Consider the following 15,948-nt stretch of genomic DNA (forward strand, 5'->3'; position numbering starts at 1 on the left):
CCGGGAAATCGAACTGGCCACCTCTGGATTCGAAAAATAAATAAGGTAAATTTATAATTTGTGAGTTTATTCGTGACGCTGAATTGGATTATTTCAGCTAATTGGTGAGATTTAATTTTCACATCTCTTGTGCATTAGACTTGGCTTACATGGCTTATGCTGTCCTGATTATTTATAGCCACTGGGTGGCAGACTTGTGCTGGATATTAAGTCTCACATTCAGGTTCAAAATCTTCATCTGTACTCCGTTTATATCACAGTATGATGGAAATGTACTTCAATGTGTGATATCAAATAGTTATTCTCTTGCTTGCACAGCGATGGTATTTTATTGTGAAACGATGTTAGGTTATTCGTGCATAAGATAATGTGGAAGTTCGTTGAACAATATCTATCCGAATGGGAATGTTTGTTGTTTGACTCAAAGTGGGAAGGTTTTGAGTGCAGATCCGATCAAAGATTGACTCAGCCGATGTTTATCTGTTCCCTGTAAATCGACTTACGAGAGACGGGTTGATCTCTGGCATAGAAAAGCGAAATGTTCACCACTGGCTCAGTGTGGCCCAATAAAACGAGCACCATCCAATTCAACTCGTGTAGTGGTGACGCTGAGGTCATCGGTTTGAAGTCATCTCCCAGGCGCGGCAGTTGCAACAACGGCAAACTTTTCCCTTCGCCCGCCTCCGTCCACCCGGTGGTATAAAACAAAATGTTAACCGCAGTTCGTCAATTGGCAGCCGCATGTGGTGGGGTAAAGTGAGGGCACTCCCTCATTGGCTGGCCAGCTTAGGCGAGTCGGACGGACTCTGTAGAGCTTCTTCTCCTCGATGCCCGAATTGAGGGCTGCACCTTATTATTTGGGCGCCAGGTTAGCGAGATGTATACAGGAGGTCGTGGGTTCGATCCCAACCCTGACGCTTGTATATTTGGAGTTTGCACGTGTCTCTCCTCGTAGTCGCGTGGATTTTTCTCCGGGTCCTCCGGGTTTTCCCTCCACTTTTAGAATCTACATTCGTTTACAGTATTTGGCTGCTATGAATTTCCACGTGATAAGCCACTTCGTTGAGCTATCATTTGTGGTCAGATCGCTTTTTCAAAAGAGCTGCATAACTCAGTGGACCTTACCTGGTAAAATAAAAAAAAACATTTACAATCCAACACTGTGAGAAAAATATTGTGCGTAAATGTCAGTGTTGTAAGGCTGAGTCATCGGCCGTGAGCGTGGTACTGTGAGCATGTGTGGAGTTGTACTTGTTAAAACATGCAACTTAAAAATCGCTACATCTCCCAGAGGATATCAACAGTGTCTAATTTTGGGCCAGTCTTGAGCTGATTAAACACTTAATTTTAGCCAAGTGTGATGAGACGAAATCCAAATTGTTAATTCACGTGAGAATTACGTGAGAGAAAAAATCCATCGCAAGATAAACAGTAAACAGGATGTGGAAACCATGGCCGTAAATATAATATATTGCGGGGGGGGGGATACCTCCCCCCCCCCAATATTCATATATACTCAAAATGCCCCCCCCCCATTATATTGCTATAAAATAGATTTCTGTTTATGATTGTGGTTATGGTTGGACTTTATTAATCCCTAATCTCTGCCATTACATACAATGAAACAAGAAAAGGTAAAAAAAAACAGAGCAATGTAATACAATAACACTATTAGACATTATTGTAAAAATATAAATTAAAAGTCCATCCTATGTGTTAGTGAATGTTTTAATATTTTCGGCAGGAAATTCGTTTTCAAAGTTAGATTTTTTTTCTGGGGACGGGGGCCCCCAGACCCCCTGGAAGACTTGGTCCTCCCCAATGTTGACTCCATGGCTACGGCCTTGGTGGAAACGACTTGTCGGTAAGAGAGGCAAACCTCACGAAAACAAGCTGAAGGTGTGCGCAATGTTCCCAACAACACACGAATGCTCCGCGTGATTTGTCAATAAAACCTCGACAGCCAGTTCATCCTCCTAGGTTTTCCTGCCCGGTACACACTTAATTGTAGAGAAATCAATATTTAATGTGACATTGCAATTCTCATCATGTTATAGAGGATAAACGAAAAGCACAGCATGCTATGCCCCATTGGAGATATTTAATTACCGCCAAGGAACATTGTTCCGTGGCTTGGAAGACTCGCTGAATGAAGACTCAAAGGCCGATCGAAGCTTCCGCCATTAACCTTGCCCTTAAATTTAGAATCATTATCTACATTTCATTTATGAATCTTAATTCAAAGGTTTTAAGAAAAAAAAAAGCAACAGGGCAATGTTTGTTAAGCCATTCCACGACACTCTCTCGGCTGGTAGCTGAGCGGAGTCCGCTTGTTCCACCAGAATGCCCGTGTTGTGTCGGCGCCGACGTCCGTGATACACGCCCGCTGGTGTGCACCTCGCCGCATTCACAGCTCGGCGAGGCCTAGAGGAAATATCCGCGCCTCCTTGCGCGCGTCGCTGACAATGTTGATGCGACACGGTCGAGAGCGGCCCCCGATTGTCGTTGGGTTAGAGAGAATTAGGGCTGTTCCCTCGTCGGGCGTTCAATAAAGTACTGATTTCTTGCAGCGATAATTATGACAGTCGCCCAGCGTGTGGGAACATTGCACCATCGCTCCACTAATTTGTCGACGTAAGCGAATTGATGTCTGTTTGATCCGGCTGGGTGGCACAGCGGTGGTTGCACAGTGAGACTCACAGGTAGAGAGTGAGACTCACAATTGGGAAGTAAGACTCACAGTTGGAAGGTTGCAAGGTTCGAAATCGCTAAGGGCAAGGATCCACGGTCTGTCAATCAACGGTGCAGAGGGGATCACGAGAGCCATTGTCTGTGCATCAATGTATAGGCAGCTGTACATTATACTCAACATTAATTTAAAGAAACGAATGTCTGCAATCATCCAAATGAATAGATTTTAGTTAATTTAACACTGAGCATTATTGATGTTCTGGCATTACGATATGTACAGTATGAATATTGGGTGATTCTGGGATGTACAGCTACGTATGTATGCAACACTTATGCGTATTGATTAAAATAAACACACAATGGTTGCCTAATTGATACCAGTTTAAAACAAATCTATGCACATTTTCCTGGAATTAAATTAAGCCAAGCGTCGCTTTTAAAAAAAGAACGTTTTCCAAGAAAGTCGGCAGGATTCCATGTCTCCTTTGTTCCCCCCGTGTCTCGCTGTTATTAACACGCCACTGGCGTGTGATGGGATTTGAATTTCCTACTTTACAACCTCCTGTCGCCTTTGTTAAACACATGCTAAAGCAGCTCGCACGGAATTATAAATCTACATTTAAAGAGTGATTCCTATTTTCCCTACCCCTCTCTCTCTCTCTTGAACAAAGATGCGGACGTAATGTCGTGGACAGCGCCTGTTGAAACAATGGGGCACGTGTTTTTAAATTCCCCACGCAGCAGCCGATATTGGTACGGCAGGTCGCGTGTGGTGGGAGTACTCCCACCGCTTCCTGGAAGTCGGGTTCGTGTGGAAGAGTAGGCCAAAATATCCCGGAGAGGCGGGGGGGGGGGGCTGTCTACAGCGTGGTCCAGATGTCTTGTGACCCGCATTTAAATCTCTAAAACTGAATTTTTTAAAAAGTTTATTTAAAATGTAAATGAATATACAAAGGGAAAACACTGTTAGGGAACAATTCATTTGGGGTCACATGACATCTGGACCATCATGCAAAGCTTCCCTCTAGTGGAGACGCTTCTGCCAGCAGTGATGCCAGCAAGCAATTGCAGGGCTGCACCTCTTACCACAAATAAATGCAAAACAGTTGTCATTTATTTTGTATCATTAAAGTCTGACACATATCCCTAACATGGACTAACTGTGATATTAACTACCTCAGAACAGCTCAGCGAGAGAGCTTTACTTCCACTTAGATATGCGAACTGTCCACTCCGATGCCTTCTTTTCTAATGCAACGCAATCAGAAGGACGGTCGATTTGAATACAAGGAGGCTGTGATCACTCTTCATGGCAGGCACCGAGGGGGCTCTGTCCGCTCTGGGGTGTTGGCGCGTGTGCACATCTCACCGATCACAGAGGTTGAGTGAAGTTTATCTACGGCACTGTGGTCATAATTGCATTTGACTCACAAGCAGGAGGAAATGCGAGTTCACATCCTGGTCACGATTCGCGTTAGCCCATCATCCTTCTGGGTACAATAAAATTAGTATCGGTTTCATGGGCAATCAACGTTGGTTAATTCTGTGGAGGGACTTACGCCTGCCATGGGAATATGGAATTTCCACCACCGGCTCGCAGGTCACAAGTGAGTATGCGCACTGCACCATTGTGTGAGCATGGAGACACCGTGACTTTGAGTGGTTGGATACTGCAATACGACCTAACAATACAATGTTGTACAATACAATTCATACTACAGTACAGCATGTATAACAAAACGTTTTACCCTTCTGAAAGAGTCCTGGCAATCAGTAAAACTGTATTATGTAAATAAATATTGCTGTTAATAATACTATAATATAATTATTAACAATACTCGAGGAACTCCAACAAACTGACAAACATATGTGATGTGACACCGCTATACAGTACATCAACATAACGACTTCGCTCGCTTAAACCACAGATCCGTGTCAATGTAATATTCACTGTGAATCATTCAGTCAGCCTCTCTCTGAAAAGCATTTAAAAAAATATATATGGAAATGTGAACTGACATATGGAAATCAGTTAGCCGCAACATCAGTGACTGAAGACGATGCAGGCCATGCAATGCCTTGCAATCGTCACAATTAATAACAATTTAATGTTATAATGCGCATTCCATCCTCGCATCCCAGTGAAGCGCACTGAATGACACCCGTTGTTGTGTTCATCCCGCACACCGCTCTTGCCACCTTAGTCAAAACGTAGCGAAGCCCGTTTTTAGGCGACCGACAGCCTTTTCACGAACACGTGCCTTCGAGAGGAAGGCGTCAGGCCTTTTGACACAGCCACGTGAAGTCTCTGAATGACGTGGCAGGAGGGGTTTAACAACGTGGTTGTTCGCGAGGTAGTGCGGTAGGCAACATGCTCCAAGATGTGAGGCAGGAAGAGGTACGCCAGACATGGGCAAAGTACGGCCCGTTGGGCTTTTTAATCCGGCCCGCCGAACTAGTCCAAATATTATTATTAAATTAAATTTTACCTTTCTCCTGTAATGCCCCCATTTCCCCATTAGATGGCGCACTTTGACCGGGAGTTACGACATGTTTTTGTATTGTTCATGTTCGTGCAATTTGTTAAATTGCCTTGCAAATAAATGCTTTGCTACCTGTTAAAGGCCAAACCCTTTCATGTAATGATTTTTACATGTCAATTATATTAGTTCACACAAACACTCCATCCATCTGTTCCTGGCTCGGCCCCTCTGTCAAATTGTAGAACCCATTGTGGCCCACGAGTCAAAAAATTTGCCCACCCCTGAGGTAAGCGATTGGTGTGGCGCTGTTTTTGATAATTCTGATAGGTCTCTCAATCACTTCCTTACTGAGCAATCAAACAAATATATATAAAATATATTTAAAATATATATATAAAACTCTACACTGCAGCATTAAGAGGAAAACATATATAATAGACGACGATTCGGGCAATTGCCCTTCTTCACGGAATTATAAATAAGGAGGCCAGAGAAATCTTGACCTAAAGCTTTCGTGACTGCAGGGATTCAGATTATCGGGTCTTTCGGTAAAGTCTCGTAGATAGGTTCAAAGAAAAAAAAAACTACGACGTTTCGATCGCGACACAGGCGGTCGTCATCAGGAGAAGAAGGAGCGGTAAAGCTGCTGAGGATGGCTGTTTTAAAGGTTTGAAATGGGTGTAGCCCAAGGGTCGTAAGCAAAGTGGGCGGGGCTAGTTATGTTAATGTGAGAGACATGCTAATCTCTCACAATACAATGGCCGCCTCCTCGCCTTCGTCGTCGTGGAGGTAGCTCTCCGATCTTACATTGACATGCAAATTTCTCACTTTAACATCACTGGGCCCGCCCACTTCGCTTACGACCCTTGGGCTAGACCCGTTTCAAACCTTAAAAAACAGCTTGCCTCAGCAGCTTTACCGCTCTTTTATTCTCCTGATGACGATTGCTTGTGTTGTGATCGAAACGTCGTAGTTTTTTTTGTTATTTTTGTTATTTTCTTTTAACCTATCTACGTGACTTTACCGAAAGATCCAAGAATAGGCCAGAGAGAGTGGATAATAAGAGTTGGAGACTGCACACTATGGGGCTTGATGACAATTACCAAATAATGTGCTTTCAGAGTACTGTAATTATCTCCAATCCAGCTGGGGTCTGGAGCCTGGAGATGTTCTCCAGGGGAGGATGAGTGGCAGGCCATTCATTCGGTGGATTTCATATATGAACAGGGCCACGTTAGGCGGAGGTGAGAAGGAGCGAAACGACAGCATGTTCAAGGAGCAGCAGCAGCAGTAGGGGGCCGAGGGCCCAGCGCGCTCAGTTCTCCACACAGGAGGGGAATTGTACAATAGCTTGCCGCCTGTGTTAACCTTGGATGGGAATGAAACTCGTTTTTTTCCACCGGGTTTGCAGGGCAAGGCCACACGAACCACTGCCCTGGCACTCCAACCCCGCCCCCCGTGCCTTGACAAACACAGCAAATTAAACTGTTGCTGGCTTCGGCCAGATATGCGGGAAAAAAAAGGAATCCCATCTTACCCAGGCTGTGCATTATTACAAGTGCAAACAACATTTGCATAAGGAAGAGAGTTGATAAGGGATGGAGCCCTTTATCGAACACTGCTCAGAAGCTTCAATGTGCATCAGCCCAGCTCTTTGAAATGCATTCCCTAGGGATATAGAATATATGGCTTGAACAATTCCCTCTTGCCTCAGTGTTGGTCCAGGTTTATATTGCTAAGTATTAAGAATTTATGCAGCCCTGCTTAATTACAGCCATATATCCTTTGAGCCCCCTTTTGAATTAATTAACGGTGTTTATTCCCCATCATTCCCGAATGCATTCGCCGGCAGTAAATAGATCAATGTGGATGTGTTCTAGACACTTGAGTATTGTACATCATCTACAGTTCAGTGTTTATATGGAAAACAATCTATTTTTGTTGTCCTGTACCGTATACGCTCTTACTTAGTTTGGTAAATAAGATTCCGCTGTGGCGTAATGGTCGGCACACTGTGGGCTTGCGATCAAGAGGTCGCCGGTGCGACCTCCGAGCGTGGCAGTTTAGACGACGGGGAAAGTGTCGCCTGTCCACATGGCTACACCACAGCTGTGGGTACTCCCACCGCGATAGCTGCCTCTTCGTGGAGGACTTCATGCCAGCGGTGGCAATAAGCAGGCGTCCTTTTTGCTTTACGATGCAAACATTCTACAACAGTACTTGTTTGCAAGGAAAGCCATTTTAGCGAGAAATTAAAGGCCAATTTGATTTTCCTCTTCTCGTGATTTCGGATCTCTCCCACAAGCGAGACATTTTTTTTTACAAACATCTCAAGTGAGGCCATCCTGAACAAGATACATTGAGACTCAGGGTGGCTTTCCTGGGTAAACCATCATTACCTATAAATATAATGCATGTCTGTCAAATGTTGAGATTTTCATCCTAATCAATTATATAGGCACACGCTGTTTTTAAAAGGAGCCTTGAGTTGAAGTGCAGTGTTTGTTCAAAGAAGATAATTAATGGGCACAATGTAAATGGATCGGGAAAATGGAACGAATGACAGTGGCGCTTTAAGAGGCAAAATAAAGCATCTCGCAGCCTCAAGCAGATTGCTTTTAAGTAGAACGACTGACCGAAGGGAAGTTATTGGAGATGGAAAGGTTCAGTACATTTCCACGAATTCGAAACCCAAGTGAAAACATTGGAAGTGTTTTTGAATACAACCTTCAAAAGTAATCAACATGTCCAAAGAAAAATATCCAACACGTGGTTTCGTGCGCGTGATGTTCCGTTGTACTATATACATTGAAGAAAGGGAACAGCCCATGGACAGTTTGATGGCTTTGCCTGTTTGCTCTTCTTTGCAAAACGTACGCGTGTGTGTGTGTCTGTCTATGTGTGGGGAGCCCGCTGGCATTTCACGTGGCCTCAACGTGCACATAGCCTGGCACAAGCGTCGTGGTGACGTCACCGCCACTTAGTGGCGAATGGCGGTTGTTGTGGTTGTGTGAGCGGTAGTGTAGCGGTGAGCGCTACGCTGCGCTACGAACCCGGCCACCCGAGTTCGATTCCAGCTCACGGCCAAAAGCAGTTAAGATTATCTGAACCGGTCCTGGGCCTCCCCTAGGTCGACTCGGCCTCAATTGAGTACCTGATGCGGTGTGTAAACATCGCCACTGGGGAGACAAAGGCAGCCGCGCGTGGCGCTGGCCACCCACCCCCTCGTGTGCCGTGCCGGCCTTCATAGGCGGCTACTCGATAACAGCACTTGCCCCTACAGTCTATTACAGGCAATACGGGAGATCTCTGTCTTTGTGGGTACAAACAGATTGTGATGAATCCGCCCACCTGAGTTAGTTTACCAGCCGTGGTCAGGATCAGTGAGCAGTGATTGCAATGTGAATGTGGAAGTTCCGGTACGAAACCCGTTTGTCTGCTGCAACTCAATGTCCACCGCTATTTCGCCACCCCGTGGATTCTGGAGCTTGATGAAAAGTGCCGGTACACGTGGCGTGGTGTTCTGATTTGGCGTCACCCGCTGTGTACCGGTCCGTTTCAACCACAAGTACCGAGGCACTTGCGAACAAGCGCTGCAACTGGCCCACAATCGGCTCGGCCTTACATCGGTGCCTGGCGCGGTGTGCAAACATCAACGCTGTGGAGACAAAGGCTGGGCTTGTGCCCATATCGCGAGTCGAGGTGAGATCAGACATTTTTTCGTATTGACAGTTGATGTCTTGTGGGCTATGTCTGCCATAGGAATGTGAAATTTCCACCACTGGCTCAGGGCCAGCATTGGAGGCGAGTGTCACCCCATGATCACTTTTGAAGTGATCGAAACACGAAGCATAATGTCTTAACTGGAAGTAGAGTTGCACTGCTGGGGTACAAAAAAAGACATCACATGGGACGAAGAATATGCCCCAATAGCAGAAGAGGAGAGACCTACACATTAATGCGTCGTCTTTAGTGGTTATTATTAATATGCGGCTCACTCAACCAATGGTTTGTTTTAATTAATGGCACCAGGAAGACTGACACATTTCTCACAATGGCCACCTCGACACAGAGGCAGATCGAGAAACTTCCTCGGGGAGGAATGTTGGGGTGGGGTGCATGAGCGGTGGGACGATATTGTCCACGGTGGCGAGATGTTAACTACCTCGCCTGGTATGCAGGAGGTCGTGGGTTCAATCCTCACCCTGAGGCCTGCTCTATATTTAGAGTTTGCAAGTTCTCCCCGCGGTCTCGTGGATTTTTCTCCGGGTCCTCCTGTTCCCCCCCCCCTCCACATTTAGAATCCACATCACGCGTTCAGAGTATTTGGCTGCTTTTAAGTTCCACGTGATGATGATAAGCCCACTTCGTTGAGTCGTCGTTTGTGGCCATGTAGCTTCTGAACAACAGCTCAGCGGTGGGCCTTACCTGGGAAAATAAAATTAAAATGTAAATAGGGACCTGCATTTGTATAATAACGCATTCAATGTATTTCTCTGGTTAATGTCAATACAAAGCAATGTTTTCGAGGCCTTGAGACTTACCCACCGCTCCCCTGTCCCACCACTCCAGATCCAAAAAAAAAAACAGATAGGATTGTGACCGTAATTGAGAGTCGACTGTACGTCTAAAATTTCACCTGCACACGTTTGTAAAATGTCGTAGTTTAACTGCCTTATTGATGCAATGTTCCATCCATTAGGCACCATCCCCTCTAGGTGTCTTTACTAAATCTACGCGGCAATTGCCTTCCTGGGAGTCATTCTGAATCCATTCAAAGCTCGAAGGATTTTTGTCAAGCTTCCATGGCTTTTCCAGTCTATATTATTTTTGGTTATGTAATGTAATAAGAAAAGTGTATCCTGCTTTGAGACGGCGGTTTACCTTGGGACAGATAAAGAGAGTGGCTCATAGAAGTGATGTATAAATTATAGTGAACTTTCAAAAGCGTTTGTTTCCTTGTAGGTGTGCTGTTGCTAGTTTTAGCGTGGCTCTGAACAACATTACCGTCTAAAGGGTCCTAATATAGGCACAGCAATGTATATGTGATGAGAAAGGATACGTGAGCATCAACAGAAAATGACAGTTACACCGTTGACGAATCGGTTACTTGACACACATAAAGCGCAGACTGCTTTCAACACGGGGACATGCTTTACTCCACGTCAGACGTGACACGGTGTACGCGAGACGAAGAATACATGTGCGTGAAACAGGTCAGATTTGTGAACATCAATAGATATATAAAAAACAGACAAAAATTACACTGCACGCAAATACTGGACTAGGCATTTGGGATTCAAATTGGCCGAGGTGGATATGTGACGACGGTCAGATATACGACCGGGTACTGCAGCTGTATGAACCACAGTCCATCAACACTTTGATGTATTTTACAAAAGCATCACAATGCTCATAAGCCTGTTCCACCTACACAAAAGACAACTATAACGGGAAAGCAAGTGGTTAATGCACGATACGTTATTATTATTTCGTGGGTTGTTTAGAGATCGTGTGCTTTTTTTATAGGTAACTGTAAAAACGAGATGCAACTCTGCAATTTCTGGCTCAAGCCACTGCTGTCGAAAAGCTCTCCACAAGAGGACGCCCTGGAGAGCCCCGTAAGAGGCGAGTCTTGTCCTCCCGCCCGCCCCCCACCGACTCTCGCTGGACTAAACCATCGCGCGAACTCCGCTCATCCTCGCAGCGGCTCTTGGCGAGCCATCGAAAAAAAAAATGTTCACTGCATCGGGCGCTTTCAGATGCGCTTTCTGCGGCCGTCTGGAATGCTCCTCCGACATTAAAGCCACTGGAGCTTTGCACTTTCACATCTCTGTATTGAAAACTAATTTCTTTGGAACTGCTTTTTTTGTGTTTATTTTGTCGTCCTTCACACGCACCTCCGATTAGCGTGGTTGCCTGCGAACGGTGCGAAAGAGGTTCAACATACATACCGTACACACGTACTGTATTCTCCAGACCAAAACAACCCTGCCTCAAAAGCATGGATTATGGGCATGTGCCACTGCACCAGGCCAAGTTAACCTCTTCACATGATGCTGTGCTAGTTTGTTCTTGGGGAGCACAGTACATTGTGTGCACCTAAAAATTATAACAATGGTGGCTAACCATTTCAATTGAATGTGTTCGCTTAAAATCCACTCGAGGCATAACACGCTGTCATTATAACAATCACCAATGACTACAAAATTATCGGGTGCTGTGGAGTTTTTTTATTTTTACGAATAGCAAAAAACATTTCTCAATAAAACGCCATCGGGCCTTCGGATTTGACGGGGGCATCGTGAAACCCCAGACACTGTTTTTTTTTCTCTCGTGAAATTTTCCGTTAGCAATTTTCCACGTCACCCTCGGTATATTTTGAGCATTGTGTCTGTCGGGTTAAATGGGCAGCTCCTATTAAAAAGAGAAAAAAAATCGCTAATATCAGCAGCTAATCTTGTCATAAGTTTCCGACAGCGTTAATAGCACTGTCATACTTTAATTATCACTTTCCCATCCATATTACCTCTCCCATGAAAGTCAGGGATGAGGCACTTATTAGAAGAAGAGAAAAAAACCCAGACATCATCCCCTGCTGTGCGTAGTTCTGCGAAAATTCATCGCCAAAGCAATGTGATGGTTTCTAAAATGTAAATGCATTATGAGTGTTTTACTTATTCGCGATATGTTAGTTAGAAATTAAGTGAACGTAGTGATGGTAATCAAAACCTTGGTTAAGCGATAATAGTAATAAAAAACCCCATGAAGAAATGGTGTTGGCAGTGCAAACGATTAGACCATTCAAATCCCAAGCTCTCTTATGCATGCAATTATACGGATGTGCAGGGGGTTCACTAAATTAAAGCGTTGACACTTTTCACAGTTGATGCTTATTTAAGGAAATGTACATCTTGCAATTTCTCGTTAAAATAGAACATCGAGTCTCAGTTGTGTGTGTTTTTCTTCTTCCAAGATGTCTATCGTTTTAATGAGGGGGATCAAACCAAACCTCAAACAGGAGCCGTTAACTGTCTGAACCACATCTTGTTTTTTTTATTTCCCGGAACGAAAACCGAACGACATTTCACGTTGTTGTGCGGCGCTCTAGATTAAAACACACCAAGCAGGAAGCGGTTACTGTTTCCAAACCGGTTAAAGATTACAAATATATCATGCCCTTTGCAGCTTGGGAATTGTTGATACATTCCGTGAGCCGTGTCACCGAATTAACCATTTCTGCCACGAATATTCGGTGAGATGATTCATTATTGTTGGTTATTTACTCACAATCTCTGCCACGAATATTCGGTGAGATGATTCATTATTGTTGGTTATTTACTCACAATCTCTGCCACGAATATTCGGTGAGATGATTCATTATTGTTGGTTATTTACTCACAATCTCTGCCACGAATATTCGGTCAGATGGTGAATTACTCACCGCCTCTGCCAGAGTATTCGGTGAGATGGTTGATAATTTTTTACCATCCACGAATATATGAAGGTGCTTCCACACAGCGAGGCAGCCACACGCAGGGCCTTTGCTCGGTGTTCCCATTCACGCAAAGGAGCAAAGTCGTCACGTTCAGCGTGTGTCTGTCGGGGCAAGTGCAGTCATCGAGATCATATCAAGGCCGGTACTGTGCATAATGTTTTGATGACAGTGGGGGTAAGCACCGAGAATGTGTTATTCCCATGCTTTGGTGGCGATGCACAGCGCAATGTACTTATTTTCAGGTTCAGTTGACCTAGGGGAGGCCATGGGCGTGTGTATATAATACACACGGAGGCTCTTCCAATGCCACACAATGTAATTATTCGAGGTCAGTGCTGGGTCACTGATGGCAGAGGAGTGTGCTTATCACCGTGTTACAAGGAAAGCAAAAATCCCTGGTTTAGCCCTGTCGACCAGAAGCAAGTGCCGATTAAGGAATGGCGTACGATGGGGTGTTGTGCTGGACTGCCTTTATCTCCCCAATGCAGACGTTTACACACCCACGCCAGGTGCTCATTGAAGGCTGAGTTGATCTAGAGGTAGCCCAGGCGTGATCCGATCACCACATCTTCTGATGGAAGCTGGGAATCAGATTCGGGTCACTGGGTGTACAGTGCAGCACGGAAACAACCGCGCGACCGCTGTTCACAAGTGTGCACGCACAGTCGCACACTGACAACTTAATAACAAACACGTTTCTTGGTAGGTGGCACTGCGTCAGCGTGCTTGGCTCACAACTGGGAGGTTGTCAGTTTAATTTCTGTCTTCGGGGACAACTAAGCGCGTCATTATTTCTGGGAACAACAACGCTAGTTCGTGGTAAGTCGACATCGGTTGGCCAGGGCCGAGACCCCAAACTTTTGCAATGTGGAATTTCCATGATTTACCCAGGTCCGCTCATACAGATGATCACCACCAAATGCGTGTTGGAAGAACCAGAGTTGCATTCGGAATAACTACAGCACTCTTACGAATTGATAATAATGGTTACAACTGAAGAGATTAATCACTTGTGGATACATTTGCGAGGATTTATCTTTTTAAAGGGCTGTAATGTTGCGGGTGAGGATTTAGTTATTTTTAGAAATGTTATTGAAGAATGAGCTGACTTTAATTGTCTTCAAGGCTTCACAGCACACTGAGTGAGCATAGGCGCAGGTTACCACGGCAGAAGAGCATCTGTACCTTGCCTTGAGCTTGTAGTTGTCAGCTGACAAGCTGCACGATGGCTCTGAACTCTTTAATGAGTCGTGCACACATTTACCACACATGTGCCACACATGTACCACACATGTACCGCCGTAATTGCCAAATTACTTTGCTAAAGTGGGTAAGATGGGTGAACAGGGAGAAACATGCGTTTAAAATTATATATTTGTATCGACCCAAAAACATACCGAAAATGTAGCCATACATAAAACGACCTAGAGTTTGTTCTAGATTAGTAAACATTAAAATAGGAATTTTTATCCGTAAAACCATCACTGGGCCGCATTGTACATATCCACTGCTGGATGAGGATCTCCCATGCCATGCAGGTCGTGGGGGTTGTTTGACCCATGCGTCGCATCATGCTAGCCAGTGTGGGTTGGGGAAAGTGAGCAGCATTGATATAGGAGCTTAGACGTACAGTACAACAATAGTGTTTGCTGCATTGCAATACTGCTGCCCACCAAATGTTTCGCGCAGCTCTGATGGCAACATGATTGTGCATGGTGCTCGGCCATCCCAACGCGATCCAGGCTCAATTTTGCGTGGCTTGCGAGATCTGATATCAGGTGTATTTCTGTTGATTTGGTCTCAAAACATAAACTTTTTCATGGGGCGTTTCAATAATTCCTCACTGAGTGTTTTACATGTGGGAAGAAACCATCGTCTCCATCATAAACTCACGCAAGAGGGATATACATATCCACTGCACAAGGTGGGTCAGCAACCTACCTGCTGTGCTGTCAACGAATGTCCACGTTGGAGTTGGCAGCTTTTCGAGTGTTAAATCCACACACTTGGCCATCACTGCCCTCAGAGACACACACACTTGGCCATCACTGCCCTCAGAGACACACACACTTGGCCATCACTGCCCTCAGAGACACACACACTTGGCCATCACTGCCCTCAGAGACACACACACTTGGCCATCACTGCCCTCAGAGACACACACACTTGGCCATCACTGCCCACAGACACACACACTTGGTCATCACTGCCCTCAGAGACACACACACTTGGCCATCATTGCCCTCAGAGACACACACACAATTGGTCATCACTGCCCTCAGAGACACACACACTTGGTCATCATTACCCTCAGAGACACACACACTTGGTCATCATTACCCTCAGAGACACACACACTTGGCCATCACTGCCCTCAGAGACACACACACTTGGCCATCACTGCCCACAGAGACACACACACTTGGGCATCACTGCCCACAGAGACACACACACTTGGTCATCACTGCCCTCAGAGACACACACACACTTGGTCATCACTGCCCACAGAGACACACACACTTGGCCATCACTGCCCACAGAGACACACACACTTGGCCATCACTGCCCAAAGAGACACACACACTTGGCCATCACTGCCCACAGAGACACACACACTTGGCCACAACTGCCCACAGAGCACCTACTTGCAGGCGCGCATCACATTGACGCGAGCAGGAGCTATCGGTCAACCAAGTGCATTAAAAGCTCCATTCGAATTCGTCGATAAAAGCTCGGCCGAAATTTGTGCGCACGGCAAGACGTCTCCCTCCTAATCTGGGGGCCCAGTAACGAGGCGGTTACCGTGCTATGACCCAACAGGGAGCGCGCGCCGAGATTCAATTAGGTAAATGGTTCAAATTAAGATTGGACGATGGGCAGCCGGGCTCGCTCGGATCGGTCCTAAGCACGCGGTGCCGAAGGTGGCTCGCGAGGTTGAAGAATGTAAATCAATCGGGGGGGGGGGGGGGGGGGGGGGGGTGATCGTGGCCAGGCAGCGGTAATCATTGCTCGCTAATGCGCGCCGATTTTTCTCGGCCGTGCGTGTGCGTGCGTACGAATGCGCGATGCGAAAAGCCCTCTTTTTTTAGTTGTAAAGCCAATCGCCCCGCGTCATTGCTCTGTTTACTTATTGCAGCGGCATTTACTGGCAGAAATTAATGCTGGGCTATTGTGGCTTTTGTCCAGATACTGTAGTACGTGTCAAGGTGCCGGAGACAGAATCTGTAAGATCCTGAGTGCAAACCCTGGCTGTCCTTACAGTGTGAACTGAGTTAG

General features: G+C 45.7%; 1 protein-coding gene across 1 annotated transcript; it reads left to right on the forward strand.

The window, feature by feature from the left end:
* Nucleotides 1–6,079: 6,079 nt before the first annotated feature.
* Nucleotides 6,080–15,579, forward strand: LOC142930070 (uncharacterized). The gene is made up of 2 exons (XM_076072019.1): nt 6,080–8,876; nt 10,704–15,579. Exon 2 carries the CDS (start codon nt 14,529–14,531, stop codon nt 15,444–15,446), a length of 918 nt encoding a protein of 305 aa, XP_075928134.1. The 5' UTR covers nt 6,080–8,876; nt 10,704–14,528; the 3' UTR covers nt 15,447–15,579.
* The last annotated feature ends 369 nt before the right edge of the window (nt 15,580–15,948 follow it).

Source organism: Petromyzon marinus, chromosome 36 (assembly GCF_048934315.1).
Source record: "Petromyzon marinus isolate PM22_M1 ecotype Great Lakes invasive population chromosome 36, UKy_Petmar_22M1.pri1.0, whole genome shotgun sequence".
Lineage (NCBI taxonomy): Eukaryota > Metazoa > Chordata > Hyperoartia > Petromyzontiformes > Petromyzontidae > Petromyzon > Petromyzon marinus.